Source organism: Cajanus cajan, chromosome 11 (genome assembly GCF_000230855.2).
Source record: "Cajanus cajan strain Asha chromosome 11, NIPB_CcT2T_4, whole genome shotgun sequence".
Classification (NCBI taxonomy): domain Eukaryota; kingdom Viridiplantae; phylum Streptophyta; class Magnoliopsida; order Fabales; family Fabaceae; genus Cajanus; species Cajanus cajan.
The window spans coordinates 19,917,678-19,945,338 of NC_138527.1; the positions used below are offsets into that span (position 1 = coordinate 19,917,678).

Consider the following 27,661-nt stretch of genomic DNA (forward strand, 5'->3'; position numbering starts at 1 on the left):
TTATAATAATTTATTATTATTATTATTATTATTATTATTATTATTATTATTTAATCTAGTAAAGGTGCACTTGAGTAGAAACCGCTGTCGTTTCTTTTGCAACGTTGTGGTTCTTCATCGGTGGTCTTCTTCCTCCATCGTTATTCTTTGCCGTGGTAGGGTTCGCAGAGTTGCAGTTTCCCTTCATTTCTTCATCCTCACATCAACGTCTCGATCCCTCCACCAATTACACGCCAAATCAACAGCATCGTGTGACACGGTTGATATTTCGTTACGTGCCTGCAAGTAATTAGCTGAAAAATTATTAAGCTTCTGAGAAGATCCTTAATCTTTGTGCATAACATTGAAGCACTTGAAAGATGCAGAAATTGGGTGACTTCAAACTACCACATTTCTTCAATTACCCACCTTACTTCACGTAAATTCCCTTTTTATCCTTGTCTTTAGTTTTTTTATGCTTTGTAGTTTTTTTTTTTTAATTCTGCTTTGTTATCAATTTTCTTCTAAGTAATTTATTAGATTTCAAACTAACAATATGATCGTTTATTTTCCTCCGTGAATAACAAAAATGCTTTGTTGTCAATTTGCTGGGACCTTCCTATTGCTTTCATTGGATATTTTATCAGGTTGCTTGTGATATTGTATTATTGTTGTGTGATTCAATTGTTTTTCCTCTTTTGTTTGCAAAGTTCGTTGCTTAGGGTTACTGATAAGATCATTAGATTTCAAACTAACAATATGATCGTTTATTTTCCTATGTGAATAACAAAAATGCTTTGTTGTCAATTTGCTGGGACCTTCCTATTGCTTTCATTGGATATTTTATTAGGTTGCTTGTGATATTGTATTATTGTTGTGTGATTCAATTGTTTTTCCTCTTTTGTTTGCAAAGTTCATTGCTTAGGGTTACTAATAAGATTATTGAGAGTGAGGTAGTAATTAACCAGTGGTTCACCTTTGTTTCTACCTTTCAGTGTGTAGCCAGTAAGAGACACAAGAGAGAAGCAGATACAACTATAGAAAGAGCTTATTTTAGATTATTGTAAAACACAGAAGATATTTGTAATTGGACTTGAAGAAGAATTTCCTCTATTTACAAATCATGTAATTGAAAGTAAGCTCAAAATTCCTGCTTTTTTGTCATTTTATGTGAAGTTGAGTAGTCCCGTAAATGCTCCTTTAGTGTTTTTAGGTGAATAAATGCTCCACCAATTTTTTTGGTGAATAAATGCTTCTTTAGTTTTTGGTCTTGCTTATTTCTATTTTTTTTGTTGTATGATTGTTTTAGATTTTTCATCCTACAGGGTCTCTTACCCATGAAGCAGAGCAGCTTTCCTTTCAGGGTTAGTTTCTGAACGTATGCTTCATTCATGTCTATGGATTTATAATTCTTGTATTTGGCTAAGAGAAAAATGCCTGAAGTGTGTTATTTTAATTTGGCAGGACGTGCAGAATGGATGGATAAAGGACATAGGAAGTGTCTTATTCTCTGGCATCGGATTCAAAATTGGGCTGACATTTTGATACAGTTTGTAAGTTTAGATTACTAGTTTGTTACTGCAATGGTTATTTAATGCCTTGTTATTGAATTTGATTTAATATTGATTAGGCAAAAGATAATGGACTGGAAGATGGTGTTGTGACGATAGAAGAAATACGATCTGGGACTGAATCTCAAGGAACAGGTAATCTATTAATGCTTATGTCCTATCTATTTGTTAAGCTATAATTTGTGACAGGAAAAGTTTGACGATTATTTGGTTGTTCAATACAATTGTCTTGTTTGTTGAAGCATGCGAGTGTATGTTTAGGACTTGATAGTGGTACTAATATGAAGTATTTACTATTAAAAGTAATGACTAATCTCTGCTAAAAGTTGTAAAGATGACGTATTTTCTTTTCAACATAGTCTATTTCTATCCAAGATCACGATTTGAATTTTGAATAACTCTAGCAGTTTAAAGAGACTAAATTTAAAGAGTTTTACCATACCATCAAAGTTGTTTAAAAAGCTATGTCAATTGAATGCTTTGATTATACAACTAAAAAGAAAGCTACCTTTTATGGTTTTAAAAATTAAGCTTAAAGTGATTCAAATTTTGTTTAATAATCAATTCAGTCCCATTTTAAGTGAACATTTCCATTTTGAAATTTGTATTTCGAAACCAAGGGAAAACTTGTGACCACCCCAAATTGGCCCTAAATTTAAAGGATCTAATTTTTATCCATCGAAAATTTAAAGAGTCTTACTCTATCACCAAAGCTGTTAAAAGTAGTGCTGCTAGGGAAAGACTCGATATACTACTATAATGACATTACAGTTTTCTGTTTACTGACAACATAAAATGTCTTGCTCACGGTGGATCAAATTTAAGTTCAATGTTAGAACAAAAAAAGAAAAATGACATCCTTTTCCCTATTTAAGCTTTGAAAGGATGGAAAGAATGTTAATTTGTTTTATAGTTTATTTTCTCATTGCTATTAATTTCTAATTAACATTTGAATAATGTAGTATCTTTTATCCTTGCTTGCTTGTTACATTCCCACTTGTAGTTGACTTGTTTTGTAGTGTATAGTTCTTGGGTTACATCCTACCTATGCGTCAGTAACCAGTTCTTGTCTTGCCCTGTGTGGGAAGTGAACCACACAGAACCTAGCAAGGCTATTAGTATGACTGTGATCCATTAGTTAGTATTATATGCCACTAGCAATGGCCCGTGGTGTGCGTATATTAAAACAGATTTAAAACTCTGTGATGCACTGAATTAAAATTCCATTGTGGTTTCTTGTAGCATAACATAACTTCATCTTGTTTGTGTAATTTGATGACATCTGTGGCAACCTGCCTGCTTAATAGGAACATCATATGGTGCCAAGTAAATTTTCCTGTTGCGAGTATTGACCCCTACCCTCGTCGTGAAATGGGAAGTGTTTAACTTCACCTCGAGTGTTGTCACTTCTCTTTATTTCCCCGTTTATAAACTTTTTAAGCTCTTTGTATTATAAATATATATTTTCACGTAATCATTTAATCCCTAGTTAATAGAATGACATTGGAACAATTCCTATAATTTAAAGATTAATTAGGACGAGTTAAAGTGTTTACATGCTAAAGAGATATGTCATAGTAGTTTTATCCTTATCTACCATTTTTGACTGATAAAAGAAAAAAGAGATATGTCATACAGTTCAGGGAGATTGAATACTCTTTTTCTTAATATATTTTAGTTATTTCCTATGTGCTGGGCCTTGCAATTGTTTTGACTCATTACTTTTTATATTCCGCAGAGCTTCATGGAATAGATTGAACTATTTTGAATCGTGCACTAAAACTATTAGAACAGAAGGGAAAGCTTGTGGTCTTTAAAGGAACTTCAACTGATGATGAAGGAGTTAAATTTTCTCTATACTTTTGTGTTTGAATCTATTAAATCTTGGGGTTTTTAAATATGTTCAATAGGGGGAATCTTTTGGTATCTACCTCATGAGTTTGTTGACGTGCAAGATGTGTACGAAAAAGCTGTAGTTAATTGCTATTGAATTTCATTTCGGGAGCTTCGTTAAGAGTTTAGTTTTGTAGCCATTCGTGGTTAAATTAGTGAAACTATGCTGCCTGAGAAATCATGAAATTCATAAATAGAAGGTGGTGTTCCATTGTGCCAAAAAAATTGATGTTGTTGTTACTATAAAAAATAATGATATGCTATTTTTTCAATGGTTGTATATGTCTGCATCAGTCCATCAGTTACTCGTACTACTACAATGTTGTTTTCATATATTAATAATAGAATGATTTTGAATGCCATTTAGTTTTAAGTCTTGATGAAAGCACCAGTTGCTTTTAGAGTTTGGCGTTAGCAACCACGATTGCTCCCCTTTTCACCATCACAACATTTGTAACATGTTCTGCAAAGTAAATACCACGGTGCTGAACAACTATAAATCAAATAGAAAACGATTATGATTGCTTGAATGGTTAAGAAAAATTGTTATCGCTTTCAGTCTGAGCAGAAACATGCATCAGCTCAAACCTCACAGTCAGCCTGCCAAGTGACAGCCCAAGCCATACCACATGTCGTTTAATGTTTTGCGACTATTGTGGCATACACGGAATATTATTTTCTTCAATTTTTTAAAGTTTTTTTTTTACTTCAATAATAACTAATACTTTCATCGGATAAATTATCAAGTAATTTTAAATCACGATTTTTAATTAGTTTTTACGCGATATATATAATTGAATTGTATTTGTGGTGGTTTTATCCTTAGTTAGATCCTGTAAATTATTCAATTAATTCAAAATGATATAATGAAAGCCGACTTGAACAAAGAATGAACCATTTTCTAACATATAACATCATCAGAAATTAAGAAATTAATATAAAGAAAAATATGAAAAACACAAATCATTTTCTAACAGCCATCTTAGTCACTAGTTTAAGCACCTCAAAAATGGTCATCAACAGAATAAGCTGACAATGTAGGCACCATGTCAGAACCATTTATAACGGAAATGATAAAGGACTTCCCAAATTCGACTAACTCCAATGTCATACAAGCAGCTGCATGAATAACAATTGTCACACATAGACTTAACAATGATGATTATGACAAAATTTGAGAAAAGATAAGTACAATATATATTCACACTAAAATAAACAACTAGAACTTTCTTTCTTCATTCTCATTTCCATCCCATTTTCTTTTTATCCATATTTTTCTTCTTCATTACATCATTTATCATATATATATTATTTTCTTCTACTCTCTACTTTCAATGCGTCCTATTTTAATTAGGACAACTATTTCATTTGAAATTTTGTGTGGATTTTTTATTATTAAATGTTTAAATCACATTTATTTTACACACTCAAAACCTGATCACAATGTTTATAATAGTAATTTAATATTTATTTAAAATTTCATATCACTGTCTAAATAGATTACAACATCCTAACATATAAAGATACTTTATGTTGTCCAAACAAAGATATGGATATACAATGGTTTACTATAAGTTTTACTTTTATGGTTTGAAACAGAATATAGACAATAAACTAATTATAGTGGTTAACCGTTGGTTATTTAGGAATAACATATGCCACCAACAGTCGTTTAACGAGAAATGCTTGGTAACACACTTCTCCATATTCTCTTATAATGATTAAATTATATAATACAAAAATTGGTTACTCAATTGAACAAATTAAAACTTTAGATGTATAATAACTACATGCCTGGGCCAAACGTGACACAAGTGCTTGAAGAGAACTGCTGTATTTCTCTAAGCTTATATGTCAACAGTGCAACAATACCACCACCAAGCGAGTGTCCAACAATCTATATGGAAATTATAATTATATAAAAAAAATCAAACACAGGGTTTCGTGAAATAAAAAAAAAAACCTAAATTCAACTATAAAAAGGGTTAGGTGGTTCTGCTTTTGATTTTAGAGAGGTTTACTGGATGGATGAGGTCATCCCTCACATTTTGGACCAATATTAGTTGCTGATGTAATGTCATCTATTTCTTGAGTAGAATAAAGTATCCACTTGTATCCATTCTAAGCAAGAAAAAGAATTAAATGTACTTTTTTCCATAAAAATTTCACAAATCTTGTAACAAAACTTTCGAAATTAGATATTTTCTCACTCCATTAATAATATAGGTAATTGTTAACGTATTAGGTTGATTATTTACTACATATATTATATCATGTAATGCATATGCAACATCATCGATGTAAGTCAACAATCAACATTTAATGTTAGAGATTAACATGTTATTATATACAAGAGGTACGAGAATTTAAATATTAAATGATAAAATGTAGAATTTTAAAAGTTAGATTAGCCAGTGTATAATTTTCCAAGAATGTAGTACCTTGATTTTGAAGTCGGGATGAAGTTGAAGAGCATCAAGAAGTACAAGAATGCAACGATTTTTAACCCATAAAGCTGCAGCAACCATACCACGGTGTGCATGTCCTGAAACCTTCTTGTTCCCACTTTGCTCACTTCCATGGCTGTAAATGATGTGTTCGAAGGAGAGGGGAGCACATAGTGCATCTATCAACATATCTCTCAGGCTACGAGTTCCTCGGATGAACACAATCAAACTTTTTGATTTTTCATCACGTATAACTATGAAAGCAGGCCTTAGAATCTGGTCACATGCATCAAAATATCACTACAAGAAATGTTACACATACAAAAAGTGTTACTATAGGTACAATATATATATAGGTATATATTTATTTGACATATATTTACATAATTTTAGTGTTGATTTTGAATGAAATTTAAAAACATATTTTGTGTATCACTATAGTCTATACCCACACTTTTTATTAATATACCAACATATATTATAGTTATTGTGTGGGTAAAAGTAATTTTTAGTGACATATATAATGTCAATATTAAGTGTGTATCACTATATGACAATTTTGTTGTAATGTATTTTTTAAGTTAAATACATGTATCCATATATATTGATTCAATTTTTATACATAAAAAATTAAATATATACCCGTGTTGTTGTTTTCCTTAGGAGCACATCCTCCTCGTCGAATGCAGCGAACCCCATTGAGTCTGACAACATTCAGTTGAAGGATAATCTCACCTATGAAACGATTCCTTTAAGGATTGATGATACGAGGGTGAAACAACTAAGAGGAAAGGAAATCCCTTTGGTTAAGGTTGTTTGGGGAGGAAATTTTGAAGAAAGTGCTACATGGGAATTAGAAAGCAAGATGCGAGAAGCTTATCCATTTCTGTTTTCAGGTAAATTTCGGGGACGAAATTTCTAAAAAGGAGGGGAGAATCGTAACACCCTGAATTTTCTGTTGATATAATATTAATTATTATTATTTGTATGAAAACTTAATTTTTACATAAATTCTATTTTTTTACGCCGGAACGGGCTGTTCCAAAAATGGAACGGGCCGTTCCAAAAGAAGAAAATAAATTGTTTTTGTAGTGGTAGAATGGGTCATTCCAAAAGTGGAATGGGCCGTTCCAATGTAGTAAAAAGACTTATTTTGATTTCTCCAGAACGGGCCGTTCCCAAAGGGAAACGGGCCGTTCTGGAATTCTAAAAATGCCTAAAAAGGTTAGTTAGAAAAGGATCATTCCAGTAAAGGTCAATGTATGTTAAAAGGAAACCCAGAACGGGCCGTTCTTCTTTTTTGGAAACGGGCCATTCTGATTTTAGAACGAACCGTTCTAGTTGAAAATTTTGCACATATTCGAAGGATCCAAAACGGGCCATTCCGGATTCAGTACGGGTCGTTCCGGGTACACCAGGATGCCTATAAATAGGGGCAGGGGGTGAAAAAAATTTATAATTTAGTGAGAAAGTGAAAATCTTAGAGGGAGAGGGAGAAAGAGAAAGAAAGAGAGAAATAGAGAGAGAGAGAGAGAGAAAGAGAAAGAAAGAGAAAGAAAGAGAGGGAAAGAAAGAGGGAATCCAGAGGAGGAGGTTCTGCCCAAGTTCCAGCTCCTGCTTATCCAGGTAAGGGGGGAGTGAGAAACCTTGCTCAGGGGTGTGGGGATAATTGTTGGATAGTTTGATTGTCGGATTGGCCCCCAATCCCTTGCTTGTTGTTTTGTTTTATTTTCTGTTTGCTCTACTTTGTTCCTTGTTGGAAATAATAAATGATTATGTAATTAATGTTAAAAAATAAATAAGTTTTAATATGAATAAGAATGTTCTCTGTGGATTCCTATGCAGACCTTATGAGGAGTATTTATGACATGACCATGTGAAATATGTACAAAGGACATGAGACATAAGAATGGACTATTGAAGACAAGTTATGATTATGAGAATATGAAAAATGAACATGATGTACTTAATGAAATTCTTGAATAAGTTAAATGTTGAGTCAATGAAATAATGAATGTATGACATGCATCATATGCATATATGACTCCAGGTGTGCTGCTGAGGCCACATACCAGTGATACTAACAAGGTGTACCTTAGGGTCACCGACAATTGTAACATGCTAATAAGGTGTACCTTAGGGTCACCAATAGTTGTAATATGCTAACAAGGTGTACCTTAGGGTCACCTAGAGTTGTAACATGCTAACAAGGTGTACCTTAGGGTCACCCACAATTGTAACATGCTAACAAGGTGTACCTTAGGGTCACCGACAGTTGTAACATGTTAACAAGGTGTACCTTAGGGTCACCAGTGATGTAACCAGGTGTACCTTAGGATCACCAGTGATGATGAATTGTAAAACTTCCTTATGGCGCCACATACATGCATTTATGAGTCGAGTCCATGACATCATAGCATGATAAATGAGTATATATGTGATATTGACTATTTATATGTATTATCTACATGTGACTTATATTTGTTATGTGTGTGTGTTATCTAACCTTTATTTCTTCACCTGAAACTGAGTGAGATGTTTCTCACTCCCTTGTTATTCTTGTATATATTTAAATTATGTTGTAGGTGATCATCATCATGAGGATGTTGGTGATGAGGCTTAAGGGTTTAGTTGGGCATGCTCTGATAGGATGTGACATCGGGCATAACTAGGCTTAGTTTGGGATATTATTGTTTTAAAAGCCTTAGTATACTCTTCTTTTGTAATTTTGAATGTTCTTGATAAAAGATCAAAATGTTTATCTTTGTCATATTATTTTTATTACATAATTTTGAAAGTTATAAATTAATTCCTAACTAGGAGGCACTGCCACCTTTGCTGGAATTAATCTATATTTTCTTTATATGATTTCTTGAATTTTAATACTTACATGATGACTTTCTATGATTTATGAGTTACGAATGTGAATCTTCTACCTTATGATATTTGAGACAATTATTTTATCCATGAAAGATGTTGTTAATTATAAAAGATTTTATTTACTCAAAAAGAAAAAGAAAAAAAATTATTTTTACATTTATTGTGTATTAATGTTGGGGTAGAGGGTGTCACACTTCAAACATTACGTAAGAAAGTAGAAGTATCCATACATGGATAGTAGAAACTCACATAATAGAAAGGGTTTCTCTCGTAGTAGAATGCCTTGCAACCTAGTGGATTTCACACGTACCACCCATATGTCCCTTGTAATCAACAAGCTCTTAATACTAATTTGTTGGGAATGACACACATACACTTACACAACGAAAACAAGAACAAATAACAGAGAGTAAAAATTAATTATAGAGAAATTTTATTCTCATTCTTGTATATTACACATGACTACTCATCCCTTATAGCAATAATATACACACATTTATAGAATACATTTACAGATGATACAAATATATAATACTAACATACTAAGATATATAGATAATACCTACAAATTATACCATCAAATTATATATATAGATTAAACATGCGGATAATACATTGAATTCCACTAAGCAAAAATAACAAATGGCTGAAAATTAAGCTATCCACTTCAGCCACGAATTAAAGCATATTTTTAACAACAATTACACTTCTGATACACACAAAAAACATGACAATAAAAATATTATAAAAAAAAACTAATTTTAATTCTACATATCCACGAGCCAATTATTAGTACCTAATTAATATCTTGTCCATTTGTTGTTCTTCATCTCATCATCCACCGTATTGGTAGTGTTTGTTTTCTAATTGATCGATCAATTGATGCAACATCTTTTTATACTTGTTTGTCATATGATCAAATATCACCCCTTTTAAAAGTCTAAGTTTCCCATATAATTGTTTAGGCGTTTCAAATAAGTAGAGACGTTTCTCATCTGGACCATTGTGGTTTGAACTTAAATTTCCAAATGAACGTGAAGGGACAATATGCCTAATCTTGCCCGGAGTTGTCTAACGTTGAAATTGCACATTCTTTTTCTTCATTATGAACAACACGATTCTCTTCTGTGATTTCTTTGGTTGTGGCTTCTTTTTTTTCCTGAACATTCATGTTAAGTGTAATATCTTGACTCTCCAATTCAAGCTTGTCCAATAGCTTCAACATGCAACTCTTCTCCAGATATGACTTGTTCATCCTCTTCATCAAATGCGTCACCATCATAGTCAGATTCATCACTAGAAAAATTAGATTCGTCTTCGTTACTTGATTTAGAGTTTGACGATGAGACAATATTCTCATGTCGGGACCAATGTAATATTGAGTGAACTCTTTTTTTATGCTTCATCAACCGTTGTAGACATTATTAAGAAGAATCAATATCAACATAGGATAATTAATATATATATATATATATATATATATATATATATATATAATGTGAGAAATCCCTATGCAAAAAAAATGTATATAATTATAAAAATAGCCAGAACTATGGCATTAATTTATCAAGATCGATGGTCAATTATTCACTCATATTTTATTAACTGCACAAGCAAACTTTTGTTAGAGTTTAGTCAAACTAACATAGAAGACCGTATTCCCATACATCGTTGACTACTTTTAATGTGTGAGAGGAGAGTTTTGAAATAACATGAATAGAAAGCAAATTAAAAAAAAATTAAATGTTTATAATCCCTTAAATTTAGGATTAGTTTATTTTTGTCTTTCAAATTTAAAAATAAAATCTTTTTTTTTAATTCTTGTTGCTGAATCTAACACAAAATTCATCTTGTCGGTAATAATATGAGGTTTGGATTTTTTTACCCTTTTTAATGATCAAAGATAGTTCTGATACTATCAGAGAATAATGAATTTGAGTCTAACTCAATATTACAAAATCAACTTATAAGATAGGAATTAATCTTCACTTATATATTATTTTATTACTTTATATTTAGTCGACGTGGAACTTAGATTTTTCTCAATATCATCTTAATATATATGTTGTATTTTGAATGTCGGAAGAAAATAAGGAAAAAAAAAAAGAATTTAAGATTTAAATGGAAGGAAAAAACTTTGAAGTTTTATTTTGTTTTTGAACCGACGAAAAAAAAATTATCTGTCTTTTCTTTTTCCTATTTAATTATTTTGTTTTCCAAGATCCAAACATATACTAATAATGTGGACACATATATACGGGAACTTGAAGCTACCTTGGCGCCACTGGTTACTGCATGATTTGCAATTGCTTTAGCACCAGATACAAGTGGTAAGTGAGATTCAATGGCAGTTATAGCTCTATGAGCAGCATTTAGCAATGCTTTGTGCTTAATCTTAACCTGTAAATATTCAATCAATATTATGCAGTGAGTCAGTGACCTAATAAAATTTAACTCGAGCAAAAAAACGAAACATTTTCTAACAAAAAAATTATTAAAAATTATATTTATTTAAATTAATATTTTCTAAACTATCTTAAGTTGGGAGAACTATAGTTGGAGCACCTCAGAAATGAAATCACTAATGGAAGAAGCTAATAATATAGGCACTATGTCAGAATCATTTATAACAGAAATGATAAAGGACTTCCCAAATTCTGCCAACTCCAATGATACACAAGCAACTGCAAAAATTACAATTATAAAACTAAGACTTAGAAATAATGATCATCAAAATTGGGCCGGGGAAAGGACTTTGCCATATGAAATAATTTATATCTTGTCAACGTAGTTACCCAAAATTTGAGTTTGTCAAAGACTACAAATTATAATTTTATGTGTTATTAAATTAAAGTTAATATAGTTTTAAGTACATGCCTGGGCCAAACGTGACACAATTGCAGGTAGAGAGCTCTGGTATTTCTCTAAGCCTATATGTCAACAGTGCAGCGGTAGCACCACCAAGTGAGTGCCCAACGATCTATGGAAATTAAGATTATTATAATTATAATATGTAATGTAAAAATAAAATATTGGATAGCCATTACATGATTAGATAAAATGAAAGTTGAAGCAAGAATATGGCATTCAAAGTGAAAACATAGGAATAAAGATATGGAATGAAAAAGGGAATACAATAGTTTTAATTTTTTATAAGTGCATGTTTTTGTAGAAATTTGTCTGATTCAAAGCTAATAAGAAACTAAGTAATAATTAAGAATATATAACCTTGACTTTATAGTCGGGGTAATCAGGAAGAGCACGAAGTAGTATAGAAGTGCAATGCTGTTCAATCCAATCAGCTGCAGCAACCATGCCACAGTGTGCTTGTCCTGAAATTGTGTTCCTCGTAACGTCACCATCGTGACTGATACTGCAAATGAATTTATGTTCGAAGGGAACAGGAGCACCCATTGCATCTGTCAGTGTGTCTTCTAAGCTTTGAATCTCTATCACGTACAACTGTGAAAGCGGGCACTAGAATCTGACATTATTATTTTCAGTTAATCAACCTACACATCAAACATGACACCAATTCGGACACCCAATATAACTAATGTTCAACATATATATAGTATCCAACACAATATATATACACATATTTAAGCTTTACAATTTTTATACGTTAATAATCTTTGAAAGATGAATTATATTTTTTAACAGTTAAAATATATAATTTTTACAAAAATAGGTCTCACAAAAGATTAAAAAAATATTATCAATATTGCAATGTTTATAAATAAATAAATTTTTTAAAAATATCTAGGTTCAAATATTTTTTTAGTTCTTACAATTTACTAAACTTATTTTTTTGTCCTTATAGCTTAAAATAAATATTTTTAGTTTATATAATTATCTTTCAATATTTTTTAATCTTTATAATTGTATATAGATCTTTTTTAGTTTTTATATTTATATTTTTTAAACCATTTAAGTCATTGTTAATTTTTTTTATATAAAATTATCTCTTTTGTATTGAAGTAATAAATGTATTAATTTAATTTTGTATATTTGATATTAAATTTGTTTTGTTAAAATTATTTTAAATTAAATTATTAACACTTCATAACTCTTTTTTATCTTTATTTGCGATACTCATTATTAAGACATCATTTTTCTTATTCTCACGCAATTAAAGAATTTTATTACGTGAATACAAAACAATAACATTATAAAAAAAATTAACAATAGCGACTAAAATGATTAAAAAAAACTATAAATATAATGATTAAAAAAATTATCTTAAATTATAAGGATTAAAAAAATTAAATATAAAAACTAAATTTCTTTTAAACTATAAAAATTAAAAAAATACTTTAACCAAGTATTTATAATAGATGTTTATAGCTAAGAACATATATATCAACTCACTTATATGTTCAAAATAAAAAATTTAATTATACCACAACAAAAGAACATTGAGTATATATATATCCTATATCCATGTTGGAAAGGGTACAAGAAGTAAAGATTAGATGCATGAAGTGAAAATTTGATTGTTAATGAAGGAAAAAAATTATAATAAGGCAAGTTACCTCACAATTCTCCCTGAGAAGGACATCCTCCTCAACGAATCCAGCATCGGATAATCTGGAAGGATACCTTGTTTTTGCTAAAAAGCATAGTCCGTGTCAATCATCTTTTAAGCTCATATAAGTCCTTTAACATGTCAGGATCTTTTAGTTGCAGACAATCACTTCTTTCACCACATTTCATTGGAACTGTTTTCTTACCCTGCAAGCGTCACACTGAATATATGAGAAGAAGAAAAATAAATTTAAAGAAGAGAATTAAATTAAATATTAATAGGTGATGACCTTGTCCATTATGGCATAAACTATGGCTCTGGACAAGTCCCAGAGAATATCATGGCCTTTGCTAACGTCACCACTAACCACACTCTCGACAATATCATTTTTACAACTTTCAAATGCAAGGAAAGAACAAAGGTAGATTATTGGGTTCAAGTTCGAAGGAGAGTGTGTGACCTTCTGAACCCAGAAGCTTGGTTTTATAATCACTATAGACTGCAAATAAATAAATAAATAATTCTACAATTCATAAAATAAAGACGTGTGCAGGTTAAGATTGATGATGTCATAGAAAGGAATAATAATAAATAAATAAATAAACAATGTTACAAAAATATTTTTTTTTAACACGTGGAGAATTAAAAATTACAAGTGCTAACTTTTTTTAATTAGAGTAAAAGTTAATGACTAATAATATGTATATATATTTAAATAAATAATATCATTATGAATATGATATTATGGTATACAAAATATTATCTATTAAATAAAATGACTTTATTATTAATATATCATTGTTCAAAACAAAATATTTTATCAAAGAATCTAGGACATAAAATCATATTGGAATGACTTGATGGATATTTTGAACTCATCCTATAAAACACATCACATCTTATTTTAAAATTAGTTTAACTATTTTTTATATGTATAATTTCATAACTTTTTATAGTGAAAAATGTTTCATTATAATCTTATACATATTTTGTTAGAAATTTTTAGAACTAATAATAAAAATCAAAATTAAATTTTGTTAAATTTTATCGCATTCATTTTTATTGTAAGAAGATCTTTTTCTGCCCAGTCTTCCTAGTTGATGTTTCAATCTGCCAAGCAGTATATTAGTGGCTGAGTCCCACAGTACAAGCACAACCACGCAATTATCGGCAAAACAAAGACCCAAAAGACTTTGTTGGCAATCCTTATTAAAAATAAATGAAAGTCTTAAATTTAGACTTTTGATTTGTTTGAACTGGTCTTGCTCATCACTGTTACAGGATATGTATGCAAGAACCAAGATTTTAATATTTAGGATGTCCGAGGACTCGTTCCATTTTGGTTTTTTTAATTGTAAATAAATGTGCATTGATGTGTACATTACAAAACTCGTCTTGTTGAGAGGTAGATGCGGTCATATCACATGACGCGGTTCACATTACGTCAGTCTTATTCAATGAAATTATCTTATATATATTTATATATACAAGAAAGATCTATTAACTCTAAAAAAAAAATTATAAATTTATTTTACTTAATAATTTAATATTTTATATAAATTTTAATGATTTAATTATTTAGTTATAAATTTTTAATATATATATATATATATGAAGTTTAATTTTTTTAAAAAATAAAAATTATATGTACCTCATTTTATAAATTTAAATTAATAAATAATTATAAAAATATTTTATATGTTGATTGCATCTATATAAAGAAATATCATATAATTTTTAATATTTTTAAAAACTTGTATACTTAATTTATGTGTTAAAAATTTTTAATTTATTAGTTAGATCTTTAAAATTTGATATAGAACATAATTTATAAAATATATTAAATTTAAAAAAACTTATTCTTAATGTAATTGAATATCTTTTATATATATATATATATATATATATATATATATATATATATATATAATCAATCAATCGGTGTATTAAAAAGATTTTTAATATAATTTTTTTAAGAGATTCTTAGGACAAATTTTTAGAGAAGTTTTTCTAAAAAATTATGACAAATTTTAAGACATAATTCATGTATTTGTCAAGAGTTGAAGGATAGAACAAGACAGTTGTTTTTCAAGAATTAGAGTTCTTTATCATCTTTAATAATTTAACAATATAAACATTAATTTTATGAATTATTAAAAATTAGTATGTTTAATAGCATCTCAAGAGGTCGAATATTTGGAGTGAAATTAATCTTCAATGCTATATATGCATAAGTCAAACTCAATCTAGTAGTGTAGTTGCAATGCTAGCACCTACTTTTAAAACTAGAGGTGTTCATGGATTGGTTGTTTTAAAAAATCGATTTAAACCAAATCGAACCATTTTATAAAAGTAAATCGGTTAACTGATTCATTTTTTATAAAGTAGATCGGTTTAGTTTTTTTAAAATATGGATCGTTTTTTTGAAATTAGATTGGTTTGGTGCAATGCAGTTATATACTTTTTATCATATATGGATCAGTTTTTTAAAAAAACTAAACCGAACCGAATCGATTCATTTTGTAAAAATGAATCGGATAACTGAACTGATTTTATAAAGTGGTTTTGTTCAGATTTTTTTTCAAAATAAATCAAATTTTTCAATATGGATCGAATTAGTTATGAATTGGTTTCCATCAATTTTGATTTTTTTTACACTCGTGCTTAAAACGAGTGTTTGCAAGAGGATTTGAGGAGATGATAGTGCGTGTGAAAGTAGAAAGTTGTACTTTGGGTGCAATATTAAACTTATTAAAGGGATTTTATGTGACCAAGATAATTCTCGCATGCATGTCGATGTGCGAGAAAAGAAAAAAGTGTCTTTGAAATTTTTAATGTTTATTTTATTATTTCATTATATTCGTTGGTTGCTTTGCACTTGTATTTTATCTCATATACAAGAGAAAAGTTCCTCAACCACGAGGAGCATTATGCTTAGATGGCTGAGTTGTTAATATTGGATCTATATATTTTGCTTTATTGACTTACTTTGTTGAATCAAGTTATTAATTTTTAATTCTATTAAAATATAGTTAACCCCACCACTAAAAAAATTGTAAACTTTAATTTGTCTTAATTTTTTTAATAAAAATAGACATTTTAATTCAAAAATATGATTTAAATTAATTTATCACATTTCAATTTTATTTAATGATTTAAAAATAAATTTAGTAAATTTAATTGCATTAAACTCTAAATCAAACATACAATTAATAATATTGCATCGATCTTTAGATTGTCAAGTGATGAATGAAACTATCTATCTCAAATAATAATTAAGAACAAGAAAACAAAGTTTGACTTATTATTTATCTTAATAATGGTGACAACTCTCCTTGTGTAATATTGTACATTGTTGTTAAATTGTTGTTTTCTTTCAATAATTGTGAGCTTAGGTGTTTTGGCCGTCTTATATTGAGAAGTTCTAAGAATTAAGAAATTCTCATAAGTTTAGGTTGTTCTGAGGATTTTTCAAGGTGAGGTGCAATCAATCTTGAGAGAGAAAAGATATATAAGGTATTTTTTAAGAATTGAGTTTCTTAAACTCATTTTCTCAAGAACCTTAAAGAGAGAATAGAGTGAGACATTATGGGAATAGGAGGTGAATTTTCTTTCTTTTGATTTCCGCAATGGATCTTTGATCCTTCACCTAGTGATCTTGAGTGTAATGTTGGTCATTTAAAGCCCTTAGAGTTGAGAATCAAAGTTGGTGTGGAGCTTTGATAGCAACTCAAAGTTTGTCTTTCTTCCCTCTTTCTCTTCTTCTTGGTTTGGAGATATTTAAAGGTAAAGGAAGTTAGAAACATGTTCTTGATGATTTGTATGAGTTTCATTTTGTTTGATTGTCATCAAATGTGGTTGCATTAATTATTTTTGGATTGTACTATGGAAGAGTTGCGGTTGGAATGTTTGAAGCATGTTGAAAATGATGTTGGGGGATTCTACCAAGTTAGTTGGTTGCATGTTGTGAATTTTGTGTAGTATGAGTTGTTGATGATGTATAAGTGTGATAGATTACATTTCATGCTGGTCTCCTAAGCTTTAGGTGAAGATTGGGTCAATTTGTGAGTCTATTAGGTGCAAAACCCAAGATGTGCCTTCTAGGCATCAAGCGCAGTTTCAACCAGAAGGTCTTTGTCTTGCACATGTCAGTGCATGATTGGTGTCATTGTGCATGAGGAGAGAGAATCATCTCAGGTTGAAATCACATCAAGTTAGATTTGAATGGTACTAGGCGTGAGGTGAGAGAATTGCCTCGAGTTGGATTAATGTCAGGAACCAAAGAAGTGACATCGAGCATGATAAAAAAGAATCATCTTGGGTTGGTTTGGGGTTGAGGTGGGGCCTTGCCACGCTTAACGTGAAGACCTAGGGTTCTCTACCTAATACATGCTGGGTGTGAGTTGTATGGCGTTGGGCGAGGTCAAGGCATAGACCTCCTTACCTTAATGGTGTCAAACGTAGGTTGGATAATGCTAGGAATGTTTAACTTGTAATGATGAGTTGTTTGCATGGTGAACATGGATAGGTTAGGTGAATCTATTGCATGTTGTATGTTGATTGGTGATGCATGTTCTATGTATATTGATTTGAGATGATATATATAGATGATTGTATGGTTAAATTTGTGAGATGCATTAGTATGTTATAAATTCAATAATGGTGTAAGATCTATATCCATTGACCTAGGGTACACTAGTGGAAAAAAGGCTTTTAAAATCAGTTATTTTTAACTTTTAAAATCAGTTCTGTAACTGATTTTGAACGAGCCAATTTTAAAAGTTAGACTTTTAAAATCAGTTAAACAACCGATTTTAAAAGTTAACTTTTAAAATCGGTTGTTTTATAACCAATCTTAAAAGTCTGGGTGAAGAAAAAAATTAAACTGAAACGGGCCGTTCCAGGCTATTCAAAAGGCCTAAAAAGTTAACTTTCAGTATGGGCCGTTCTCCATGGAGAACAGACCGTTCTCCTTGCAAAACGGCCCGTTCTCCTTGCAAAACGGCCCGTCTCCTTGTAGAACGGCCCAATCTCCTTGAAGAACTGGCCGTTCCAGGTTTGAAATTTACCCAAACTGAACCTACAACGAAAATAGAAATGAGAAAAGTATGAGAAAACGAAAAGAGACACAAGAAGAACATGAGAAGACGAAAATGAAAATGAAAACGACAACGAAAATTACCTTATTGGAGACTTTAGAAAATGAAAGCGTCAAAGAGTAAAGAAAGGAATGGAGGGAAAGATTAAAGAGAATGAGAATGGAGGAAAATATAAAAGATTTCTAACGATACTTTTAAAATCGGTTATTTAAGAACCGATTTTGTATACTACATACAAAATCGATTCTGAAATAACCGATTTTAAAAGTAGCACTTTTAAAATCGGTCATAAAATAACCGATCTTAAAAGTTGTGTCAGACATACCTTTTAAGATCGGTCATAAAATAACCGATCTTAAAAGTATTTTTAAGATCGGTTAAATTTTAACCGATTTTAAAAGTGTTCATGTTATTTACAAAACTGCTACCGCGTAACTTTTAAGATCGGTTACCTTGTAAACCGATCTTAAAACTCCAATTTTAAATCCAATTTTTGCACTAGTGGTAATATGTATGTAGATGATGATTCTTGAGATGTTGATGTTGAGAATTCTACAAGGATTAAAGCATGTTGATTGACTTAGGATTAAAAGAGATGTTGTTTTGGAAAGTTGGATATCTCATAGTGTAGATATTGGTGTGGCATTCTGGGAGGCCAATTGTTGAAAAATCCTCCTTAAGTAAGAAATAGCTCTCGGAATGAATTGTTGAGTCTCTTATAAATTCTTAGTCAATATTGGAGTAAAGTATGAAGTTGAGGGTTACAACCATTAACTAATTAATTATTGTAGAGGTGCATGGTATCATGATGATAATTAGCGGGTTAATTCCATAAGTGACTTGGTTAATGAATGTCAATGTCGTGGTGAACTCATGTCCAAGCTATATTACACCTAACGGTGGTGCTAGACTTTCCTAGTTTAAATGACAACATTTGATAAATCATGTGGTAGGGATGAACATCCCAATTTAGCGGTCAATCTAGTAGCCATGTAAAGCGTGCAAATGATCAGTTGATTTGATAGAATCAAGACACTTGGACTGCTCATCTTGGTGTACGAAATCTTCGTAGATGAATGCATAACTACGCATTAGTTGAGGTCTATGTATATGATGTGGTGTTGTTTGCAGTTGTTCATATGCTTGGTTAAGGATGTTGTTGAATGGCATTAATGCTATGATATATGAATGTTCATATGTGTTGAATTGATTACTTTTGTAAGGTGTTGAATGCCAAGTTGAAGTGTTAAGTTGTAGACCATGGTGTGATTTTGTTGTATGGCTTACATGTTGAGGTTATTGATAGTATAGATGCATAATACATTTTTCTTCTATGCTTGTTATATGATTGTTTCTTTTGAAATTTAGTTTATCTTTATATATTTTCTTCGTAGTTAGATTGTGACGATCATGTTTTTTCTTGGAAGCATGACAGAGTTACTAGATATATAAATGTTAGTAACTTGTTTACTCTGATATTACTAGATATATAAATGTTACTTGAGTGAGAACTTAAGATTTATAGTTTTCATTATTATATTATTTGTTTAATTAGTTCAATTTACGTCTGTGTATATATAGTATACATATTCATACTATGACTATATTATTCTTATACTAATTATTTTTAGCTGCTAATTGGTGATTTGTAAGTAAAATGATCATAACAGATTATTACGCCTTATATTTTATATTATTTTTATCAATTTTTTTGTCCTTAATAATTATCTATTATATATGAAACTAATTTCCTACATATCTCATATATTTAACCTTCAATTACTACTATGAATCACTTTAACCTTTCTCTTCTTTGTCATTTATTAATTATAAGGACGCAATATTTTTTCCATTAGTTAATTATTATAACGTCATCATTAATTAAGCTATGTTTAGTTAAAAAAATGAAAGAAAGAAAAAGGATACGAGGGAAAGACAATTTATTATTTTGTAAAAATATATCTTTGTTTAAAATATTAATTATAACATCTCGTTTATTACTTGAGATTATTTATATCAATTTATATATATTTCACATCATACACAATCAAAGAGCAAAGACAAATTTTAACTTTCTTGATTTTCATTTTTTTTTTCTTTTCAAACTAACCAAAATAATTTATCTCACTTTTCAATATCTTTCTTTGTTTTTCCTTCATTTCACTTCTCTCCCAGACCAAAAAATATGATTGATTTCAAAATCCTCTCATGCAAATCAAGAATTAATAGTGCGATATTTGTTAAATATTTTAAAATTCAAAATAAAAGGCTATAAAATAAAATTTATTAGGAACAATTAGTTTAAAAATTATTTCCAATTTTAAAAAAACTATATGTCAATTGTTTATTTATGAGAAGAAAAAAAGAATAAAGTCGCTGCATGTAACTTTTTTGTCAAGAGTAAATTTATATGAATATATATTATTAATTAACTGAAATTATTATTGATAAAATAATGATTATAAAATAATTAATTTATCATATATAGTTTAGTTATTTACATTGTGTACATACTATTTACTTTTTAAAAATCTTTTTATTATAAAAAAAAAAGTTCTATTTTTAAAAAAAACTTTTCTCTAAATATATTTAGGAACCATTCTAACATGAAGCAGTTCAACCAATGTCTCATCCATGAGGCAGTAAAATAACCTGTAATAGCAGGTTTTTCAACTTGTTTAAAATTGCAAAATAGTCCTTATATTATATGTAGAGGCAGTGTGGAGGCGCGATGGTGGCGGAAGCACGGTGGCAGCGGAGGTGTCGTCTCCTTCCACGGTGGTGACAGCACGGTGACAGCAACGAAGGCGTGACTTCGTTCGTGCGGTGACAGCCGAGGCGCGGGCTCCTTTGCTTGGTGGCAACGGAAGCGCGACTTCGTTCGCATGATGGCAATGGAGGCGCGGCCTCCTTCTTTGTGCGGTGGCAGCGAAGGCGCAAGCTCCTTCTCCTCGGCGCCACCGACCTCCCCCTCCCTTCTCTACTGCTACCTTTCCCTTCTCATCATCTGCGTTGTTCAACTCTCACAAGACATCTCCTAAACCCTAAACCTTGTCCCTGACTCACCCTCGACAGCCTCGTCGTCACACTTACCACCATTGTCTTTCTTGTCCTTACCACGCGTCGACGGCCAAAATAATAACCCTAAATAAAGACTAATATAAAATACAAAAATTTTCATAAATAAATTACAAATAATAAATCTGAATCGTTAATTATTTTATTATTAAATTTAATAATTAAAAATAGTACTTTATTTATATACCACTTTTCATACTGTTTTATGTTAAAAATTTTGTATATTTAATACAAATTTCCTTTTTTCTTTTTTAAGAAAACAAAGAGGAAAAGCACATAGTACTAGCAGAAAGAGGGGTCGGGAAATACGAGGAACAGATATGGAGTAGTTGGTTGCATTTGGCATGATTTGCCTATTATAATAAAACAGCTATGGTCCACTTTAATTTCTAATCCTGCATCATTTTATTTACTTCACGTTTCATTTTATTTTAATAAACTTACTAAAACAATGTAAAGTCTCATCAACTTTAATAATCCTCCACATTGTCTTTTCATTTATTGAAACGACCACTTCTAATCAGACAACAAAATGTAAAGTCGCCTCAACTTTAACAATATATTCTTTCATAACTTTATCATCCAACATTTATTTTATTACAAGAAAATTATCAAAACACACGTCCAATAATAATATACTATATATTTTTAAAAATTATTATTTTTTATATAATAAATATAATATATATTAATATATTATTAAAATGATATACAAAATATGTTATTAAATTTCATTAAAAATTAACACTAAAATTATATATAATTATATGTTAAATAAATATATACATATATATTATACTTATAATGGAACTTTATATCTCATTATATGTAATACTTTTTGTAATATTTTTTTAATTCATCTGTAAAACTTATTTTTAATTATAATAACTAACAATTTTCATCCAACTTTAATTGTTATAAATTAATATTTAAATAAGAATTTATTTCAATATTTTATATTTTACATAGCTTCTAGATATGGTTTACTCAAATTTTTTTAAAAAAATTTACTAAAAATATTTATTATTTGCTGCTCAATTGATTAAATAATGAAAATTACAGACAAAGTTATTCTTAAATATGAAAAATGTTTCATTTACATTTTCTTCACTCCTTTGCATTCTCTTTATAATATGTTACATCACGTGATTCACGTGGAAATAAGAAAAGAGCGAAATTAAAAAATATATATTATTTTGCAAATGGGTACAAATGTGAATATATAAATAACTAAGAAAACAATATTAGTTACACCAAAAACAAATATTAGCGTTTCCATCTACCACCAACTTGTTCTTTTTTATTTACACCAACTTGGCAACTTGTTCCTTAATTTTAATAGCCTTTGCTTTTTTTTTTTAATTAATTTTTTTACACCAAAACGAATAATAAAGGTCTCGTCAACGTTAACAATCATGCATTATTTGTGAATTAATAAGTGGTTCACTGGTACTGGCAGGAAAGTCTACGATACTCGTCGCTTTAAAAAATTTAAATAATAAATAAAGTTATTCAGTAAATAAATGTTATTTTAATAGGTTAATGAAATTTTATTTAAAATTATAAAATAATAGATAAACCATTGTAACAATATTTATGATTTGTGATAATAGTTAATCTTTTGTTAAATTTAAATACGAAGACAAGACAAGACAATGACATAATTAATTTTGTTGGTTATGACTTGACAAATGACAAAGAATAGAGGGATGAAAATCTAACTAACAATCTTTAATATATGATGTCTTTCCTCTTAAATTTCAAATCTTACTTAAAAAAAATGGAACTAAGTACTACTTTGATGATTTATTGATATAGTGATAATTTATTTAACAATAATGTTTATTTATAATTTTCTAATTAATATTTCTTAGTGAGATTATTGCGGTTACTGCAGCAGGGTTTTTTTTTTAAAATATTTTTTATTACCCAATGGTTGAACCATTTGGTTCACATCCTCATGCTAGAATTCACCTAATTTTTTTGAACTTTTCATTTTGTTTTTCGTAGTCCAACAATATATATAAGACAAATAACAATTATAAATGAATACAAGTCACTCATGTTACTGAAAAGTAAAAATAGAAGAATATCGCATTGTGAAAATGATTAATCTTACACTACAATAAAATATTTTTAGTGACATTTAATATGATTTGTAGTGGTAATAAAAATTGTTACAAATTTTTTTACCGACATTTCACACATTAGTTATTGTATGCAGTGTCGCTAAAATATTTACCGGCAATTATCCTATATGCTGGTAAAGACCCTTATAATGGTCGAGAAAAGTGTATAACTTTTTTTGTCATTTGTTATTAACATTAAAATTGCCGCTAAAAGTTTAAGAAAAGATTTATAATACTTTTTAATTATCTTATTTCTATTCGATGTAAGACTTGTAAGATAAGTACAAATACTCTTTAATTACCTTATTTCTAATTGATGTGTGACTTAGAAGATGAAGGTTATCTTTTAAGTATATATTCTTTAATTTTTTTTAATTATCTTATCTCCTAAATACCAACTTAGAATAGTAAGTTATAGGCCTAACTCAACCTTATAAAACATACTTGTAAGGTGAGAGTTAGCATTCACTTATATACTCTTTAATTATTTTATTTCTAGTCGATGTGAGACTTAAGTTTTTTCTAACAAATAATTGTCGCTAATAATAAATTTTGATGTGATGTAAATATATTTTTAGTGACCATTATATAATAGTCATTAATATTTTATTAAATAATAAAGTAGAGACAATTAATTTATTGTCATTAAATAATTATCGATAATACTAAATTTTGTTATAATGTTAAAAGCAAATTCTATGTAACATTTCTAAAACTTGATATTTGGTTTGCTCTTCAAAGGTTTAACATCGGAATGTTTTTGATAAAATAAAAAATAAAAATTGGCATGTTTAGAGCTGTCCATTCAATGTTAGAAGCACATCGGAGATTAATAAATAATATCAACAAAAAAGAGAAGAAAAAAATTATACAAATAATTAATATTGAAATAAAAATGAATAATTGATCTTATAACCTCTAAAATCAACTTATGTAATTATCAACTTCAGAAGTTTTTTCTTCTTCTCGGAAATCAACTTCTTTATTAAGTTTACTCTCACATAAGTAAACATAAAAAAGTTTACTCTCACATAATTACATAATAACTACATATAATTTAATATAACCTCTAAAATTAATGACAACTCTACTAATTACTTAAGTTGACGTGAATAGTAAGAAACTCACATCATTTAATTAAGTGATATTGTAACACTTGTAAATATAAAAAAATTAATTTAAAAAATTTTATTTATTTAATATCTGTCAAACTATTGAAAAAAAGTTATTTTTGTGTTTGACAGAGAATATTTAATAATAATAAAAAATAATAAAAACTCTAAAAATCAATTAAAAATATATATCACAAATTAGTACATTTAATTTATATTATTATCGGCAATAAATGCTTCAACTTGAAGAATCAATCAAAATACATTCAAATTTTAAATTAAAAAAAAATTCAAATTTTCACAATCAATTTTGTGATATCTGTAATTGATATCAACGTGATTGAAAAAATACCATGATGGTAAAGCTTTTGTGAGCTGTACGTATCCATGGCTTTCATAGACAGAAAAAATATATTAATGAATTTGGTAACATTCATGACAGATGAAAACTATTTTTCTCTTCTTCAGCATGCTGGGTGATTCAAAATAACATAATTAGTAATGGTTGGTTCTTCTCATCTTCTATTCCTGAAACTCCAGAATTCCATTCAGATTAATTAGTGAGTTTATAAGGTCTTTGTTGGTGCTAAATTATTGGGGCACTTTGGGACATTGGGCTGAACGACTAACAAGTCCCAAATTCTAAGTTTGTTGTTCTACAAAAAAAAAAAAAATATTCAAAGATAACAATATAGCATAATGCACTACGAGTTGTTAGTGATTTCAATTCATTGCATTTTGGTTGTAAAAGGTATAAATAGATGGAGGATATATTTGTATAGGAGACACACAATGCATCAATACTATTTATGCTTTTTAGCAACTTTACTGTTGGCGCTAAAATATTTTGGGCCTTCCTTCAAACTTTAGGTCATATGATAATGAGGCCAAATCTCACTCGGCCTAGATTCATTCTTAATTTTAGGCTCACATAGCCATATTAGACCACACTTGTTACACATGAGATACCAACCAAAAGTTTGTACATAAATATCTTTCAACTGTAAGAGCATCTGCAATGGGAGTTGCTTATATGCAATCCCCTCTACCACATCACTGCCAAATCAGCAGTGGCCCACTAAGCAACTCTGCTAAAATTTAAGCAACCCACAAAGACTGGTGATTTGACAATGATGTGGCAGAGGGGTTGCTTATAAGCAACCCCCATTGGAGATGCTCTAAGGTGTAATTATGTCATAATCTAACATAAAAAAATTAATTATTTAGTTTAAAATAATGCATAATCAATTTATATATAATTAAACTATACGTAAAATTTCAATAAATCAAATTGTAAAATATAATTTCATGGTTTATCATAATAAGAAAAAGAATTAAATTAACAATTAAAATTAAAATACAAGTAAATTAGAAAACAATAAAAATGTAACGTTATTTTACTTAAATAATTTGTTAAATTTAGAAACTAAATCGTAATAAAAAATTAACAATGCAATTTTATAATTTATAAACTTGAAATAACTATAAAATACTATATCTTATAAAAGTTATATGATTATATTATTAGATTAAGGAGAAAAGTGATCAAAGCTAAATAGTAATTCCTACCTGATAACAATAAAATATTTTATAATAAAAAATACTATAAAATAATTTATTAAAAGTTTATACTATATCTCATGAATTATTTAATTTAATTTATATTTTAATTAATTAATAAAATTAATGTGTTTTTGTATTTATTGTTCAACCGATAATAGATAAAAAAAATATTAATTAGAAATAATATGATCTTTTTACATACATAAAAAGTTTTTTAACTCAAAAAAATTAGATTTTCATTTTTCATGAAAATATTTTTGTGTAAAAATGAGATAAAAATAATTCATCAGAAATTATGTTTTCTGAGAATCTTTTATTTTCAAATAATTATTAAATATAGAAAATCAAGATTGTTTAAGATTTTCTAAAAAGTTAAAAAAAAAAATCCAAACACCAATAATTTTATATATTATTACACAATCTTTTTATATCACAATCATCATTATTTCGGAATGAGTATTCTAAAAGAAAAATGATGGGTGCAGAATCTAAAAAGAAGGGTGAAAGAAGCAAAGCCCCCGTGCAAGCATCACATAAATTTTGGATTTGTACACATGGCATAGGATCCAAGTCAGCAATCAATTTGGGGTTTTTGAATGCTTTGATCTTCAAAAACAAACTCCAATTGTTATTGTATCTTGGGTGGAGGGCCAAAAGGCAACTGTATAATCTTTGCTGTTCTCTGTATGCTTACTGGGTTTCGGGCATTATTTTGCTTTGTATTTTCATGAAGAACTTTTTTTTTTTCCTCATCTTCAGAATCATGAGAGTAATCACATGGGGGTGAAGGTGGAGAATTAAAATTTGATACGTTGAGCATCAAAGTGCATTGAAGAGTAGTTGCTTGGAAAAGAGTTGGGGTACATGTAGAATTTTAGTTTTTTAGATCGTCAAAAACTCTCCTTATTCTCCGCAAGGCATCTAAGGTTAGCCCAAACAAAAGGCTCTAGTGGGAAGTGAGACTAGCACTAGCCCTATTGTCTCCCCACGTTTGTGTTATGTGACAATCCTAGGAATGTGAGTGCATCATGCACGATTTGCCTTAAAAATTAAGACTTTGCTTCTTTCATCCATTTTTTGATCTTAACCTAATTATTATTTTTAACACCTTCCAAAACAATGGTGATGAGTGCATATATAATATAAAAAGATGGTGCAATAAACAATTCTCCTCACACAATCATATCCCATTATATTGTGTAATCACATGTTGATGTATGGGGCTAAAATATCATATGTAATTATCAATATAATTCTAAATTAAACTATTTTTTTATATGTTAACAATCTTTTTTTTTTCTCTTTATTTAAATAGAATTGTATTTCTCATACTAGAAATAACATAAACGCCAAACCCCATTTTCCCACTACTATCATCACCC

The 27,661-nt window shown here is 29.1% G+C and overlaps 1 protein-coding gene and 1 pseudogene across 8 annotated transcripts; one reads left to right on the top strand and one right to left on the bottom strand.

The window, feature by feature from the left end:
- Window positions 1-5,955, top strand: LOC109816626 (vacuolar protein sorting-associated protein 25-like; annotated as a pseudogene). The gene is made up of 6 exons (XR_014430606.1): window positions 1-418; window positions 975-1,114; window positions 1,305-1,343; window positions 1,444-1,532; window positions 1,610-1,685; window positions 3,289-5,955. The product of XR_014430606.1 is annotated as a vacuolar protein sorting-associated protein 25-like (transcript).
- Window positions 5,956-9,329: 3,374 nt separating this feature from the next.
- LOC109816625 (uncharacterized) lies at window positions 9,330-13,764 on the bottom strand. Of its 7 annotated transcripts, none has more exons than XM_083066998.1 (5): window positions 13,588-13,764; window positions 13,306-13,504; window positions 11,999-12,232; window positions 11,045-11,170; window positions 9,330-10,028 (listed from the first exon to the last, which is right to left on the bottom strand). In XM_083066998.1, exons 3-5 carry the CDS (start codon window positions 12,182-12,184, stop codon window positions 9,822-9,824), a joined length of 519 nt encoding a protein of 172 aa, XP_082923124.1. In that variant the 5' UTR covers window positions 12,185-12,232; window positions 13,306-13,504; window positions 13,588-13,764; the 3' UTR covers window positions 9,330-9,821. The 7 variants fall into 7 exon arrangements, 5 of the variants coding, with proteins under 5 accessions (XP_082923124.1, XP_029130903.2, XP_029130901.2 ...); XM_029275070.2 differs by having other exon boundaries at window positions 11,999-12,247; XM_029275068.2 differs by having other exon boundaries at window positions 11,999-12,254.
- Between the last annotated feature and the right edge of the window lie 13,897 nt (window positions 13,765-27,661).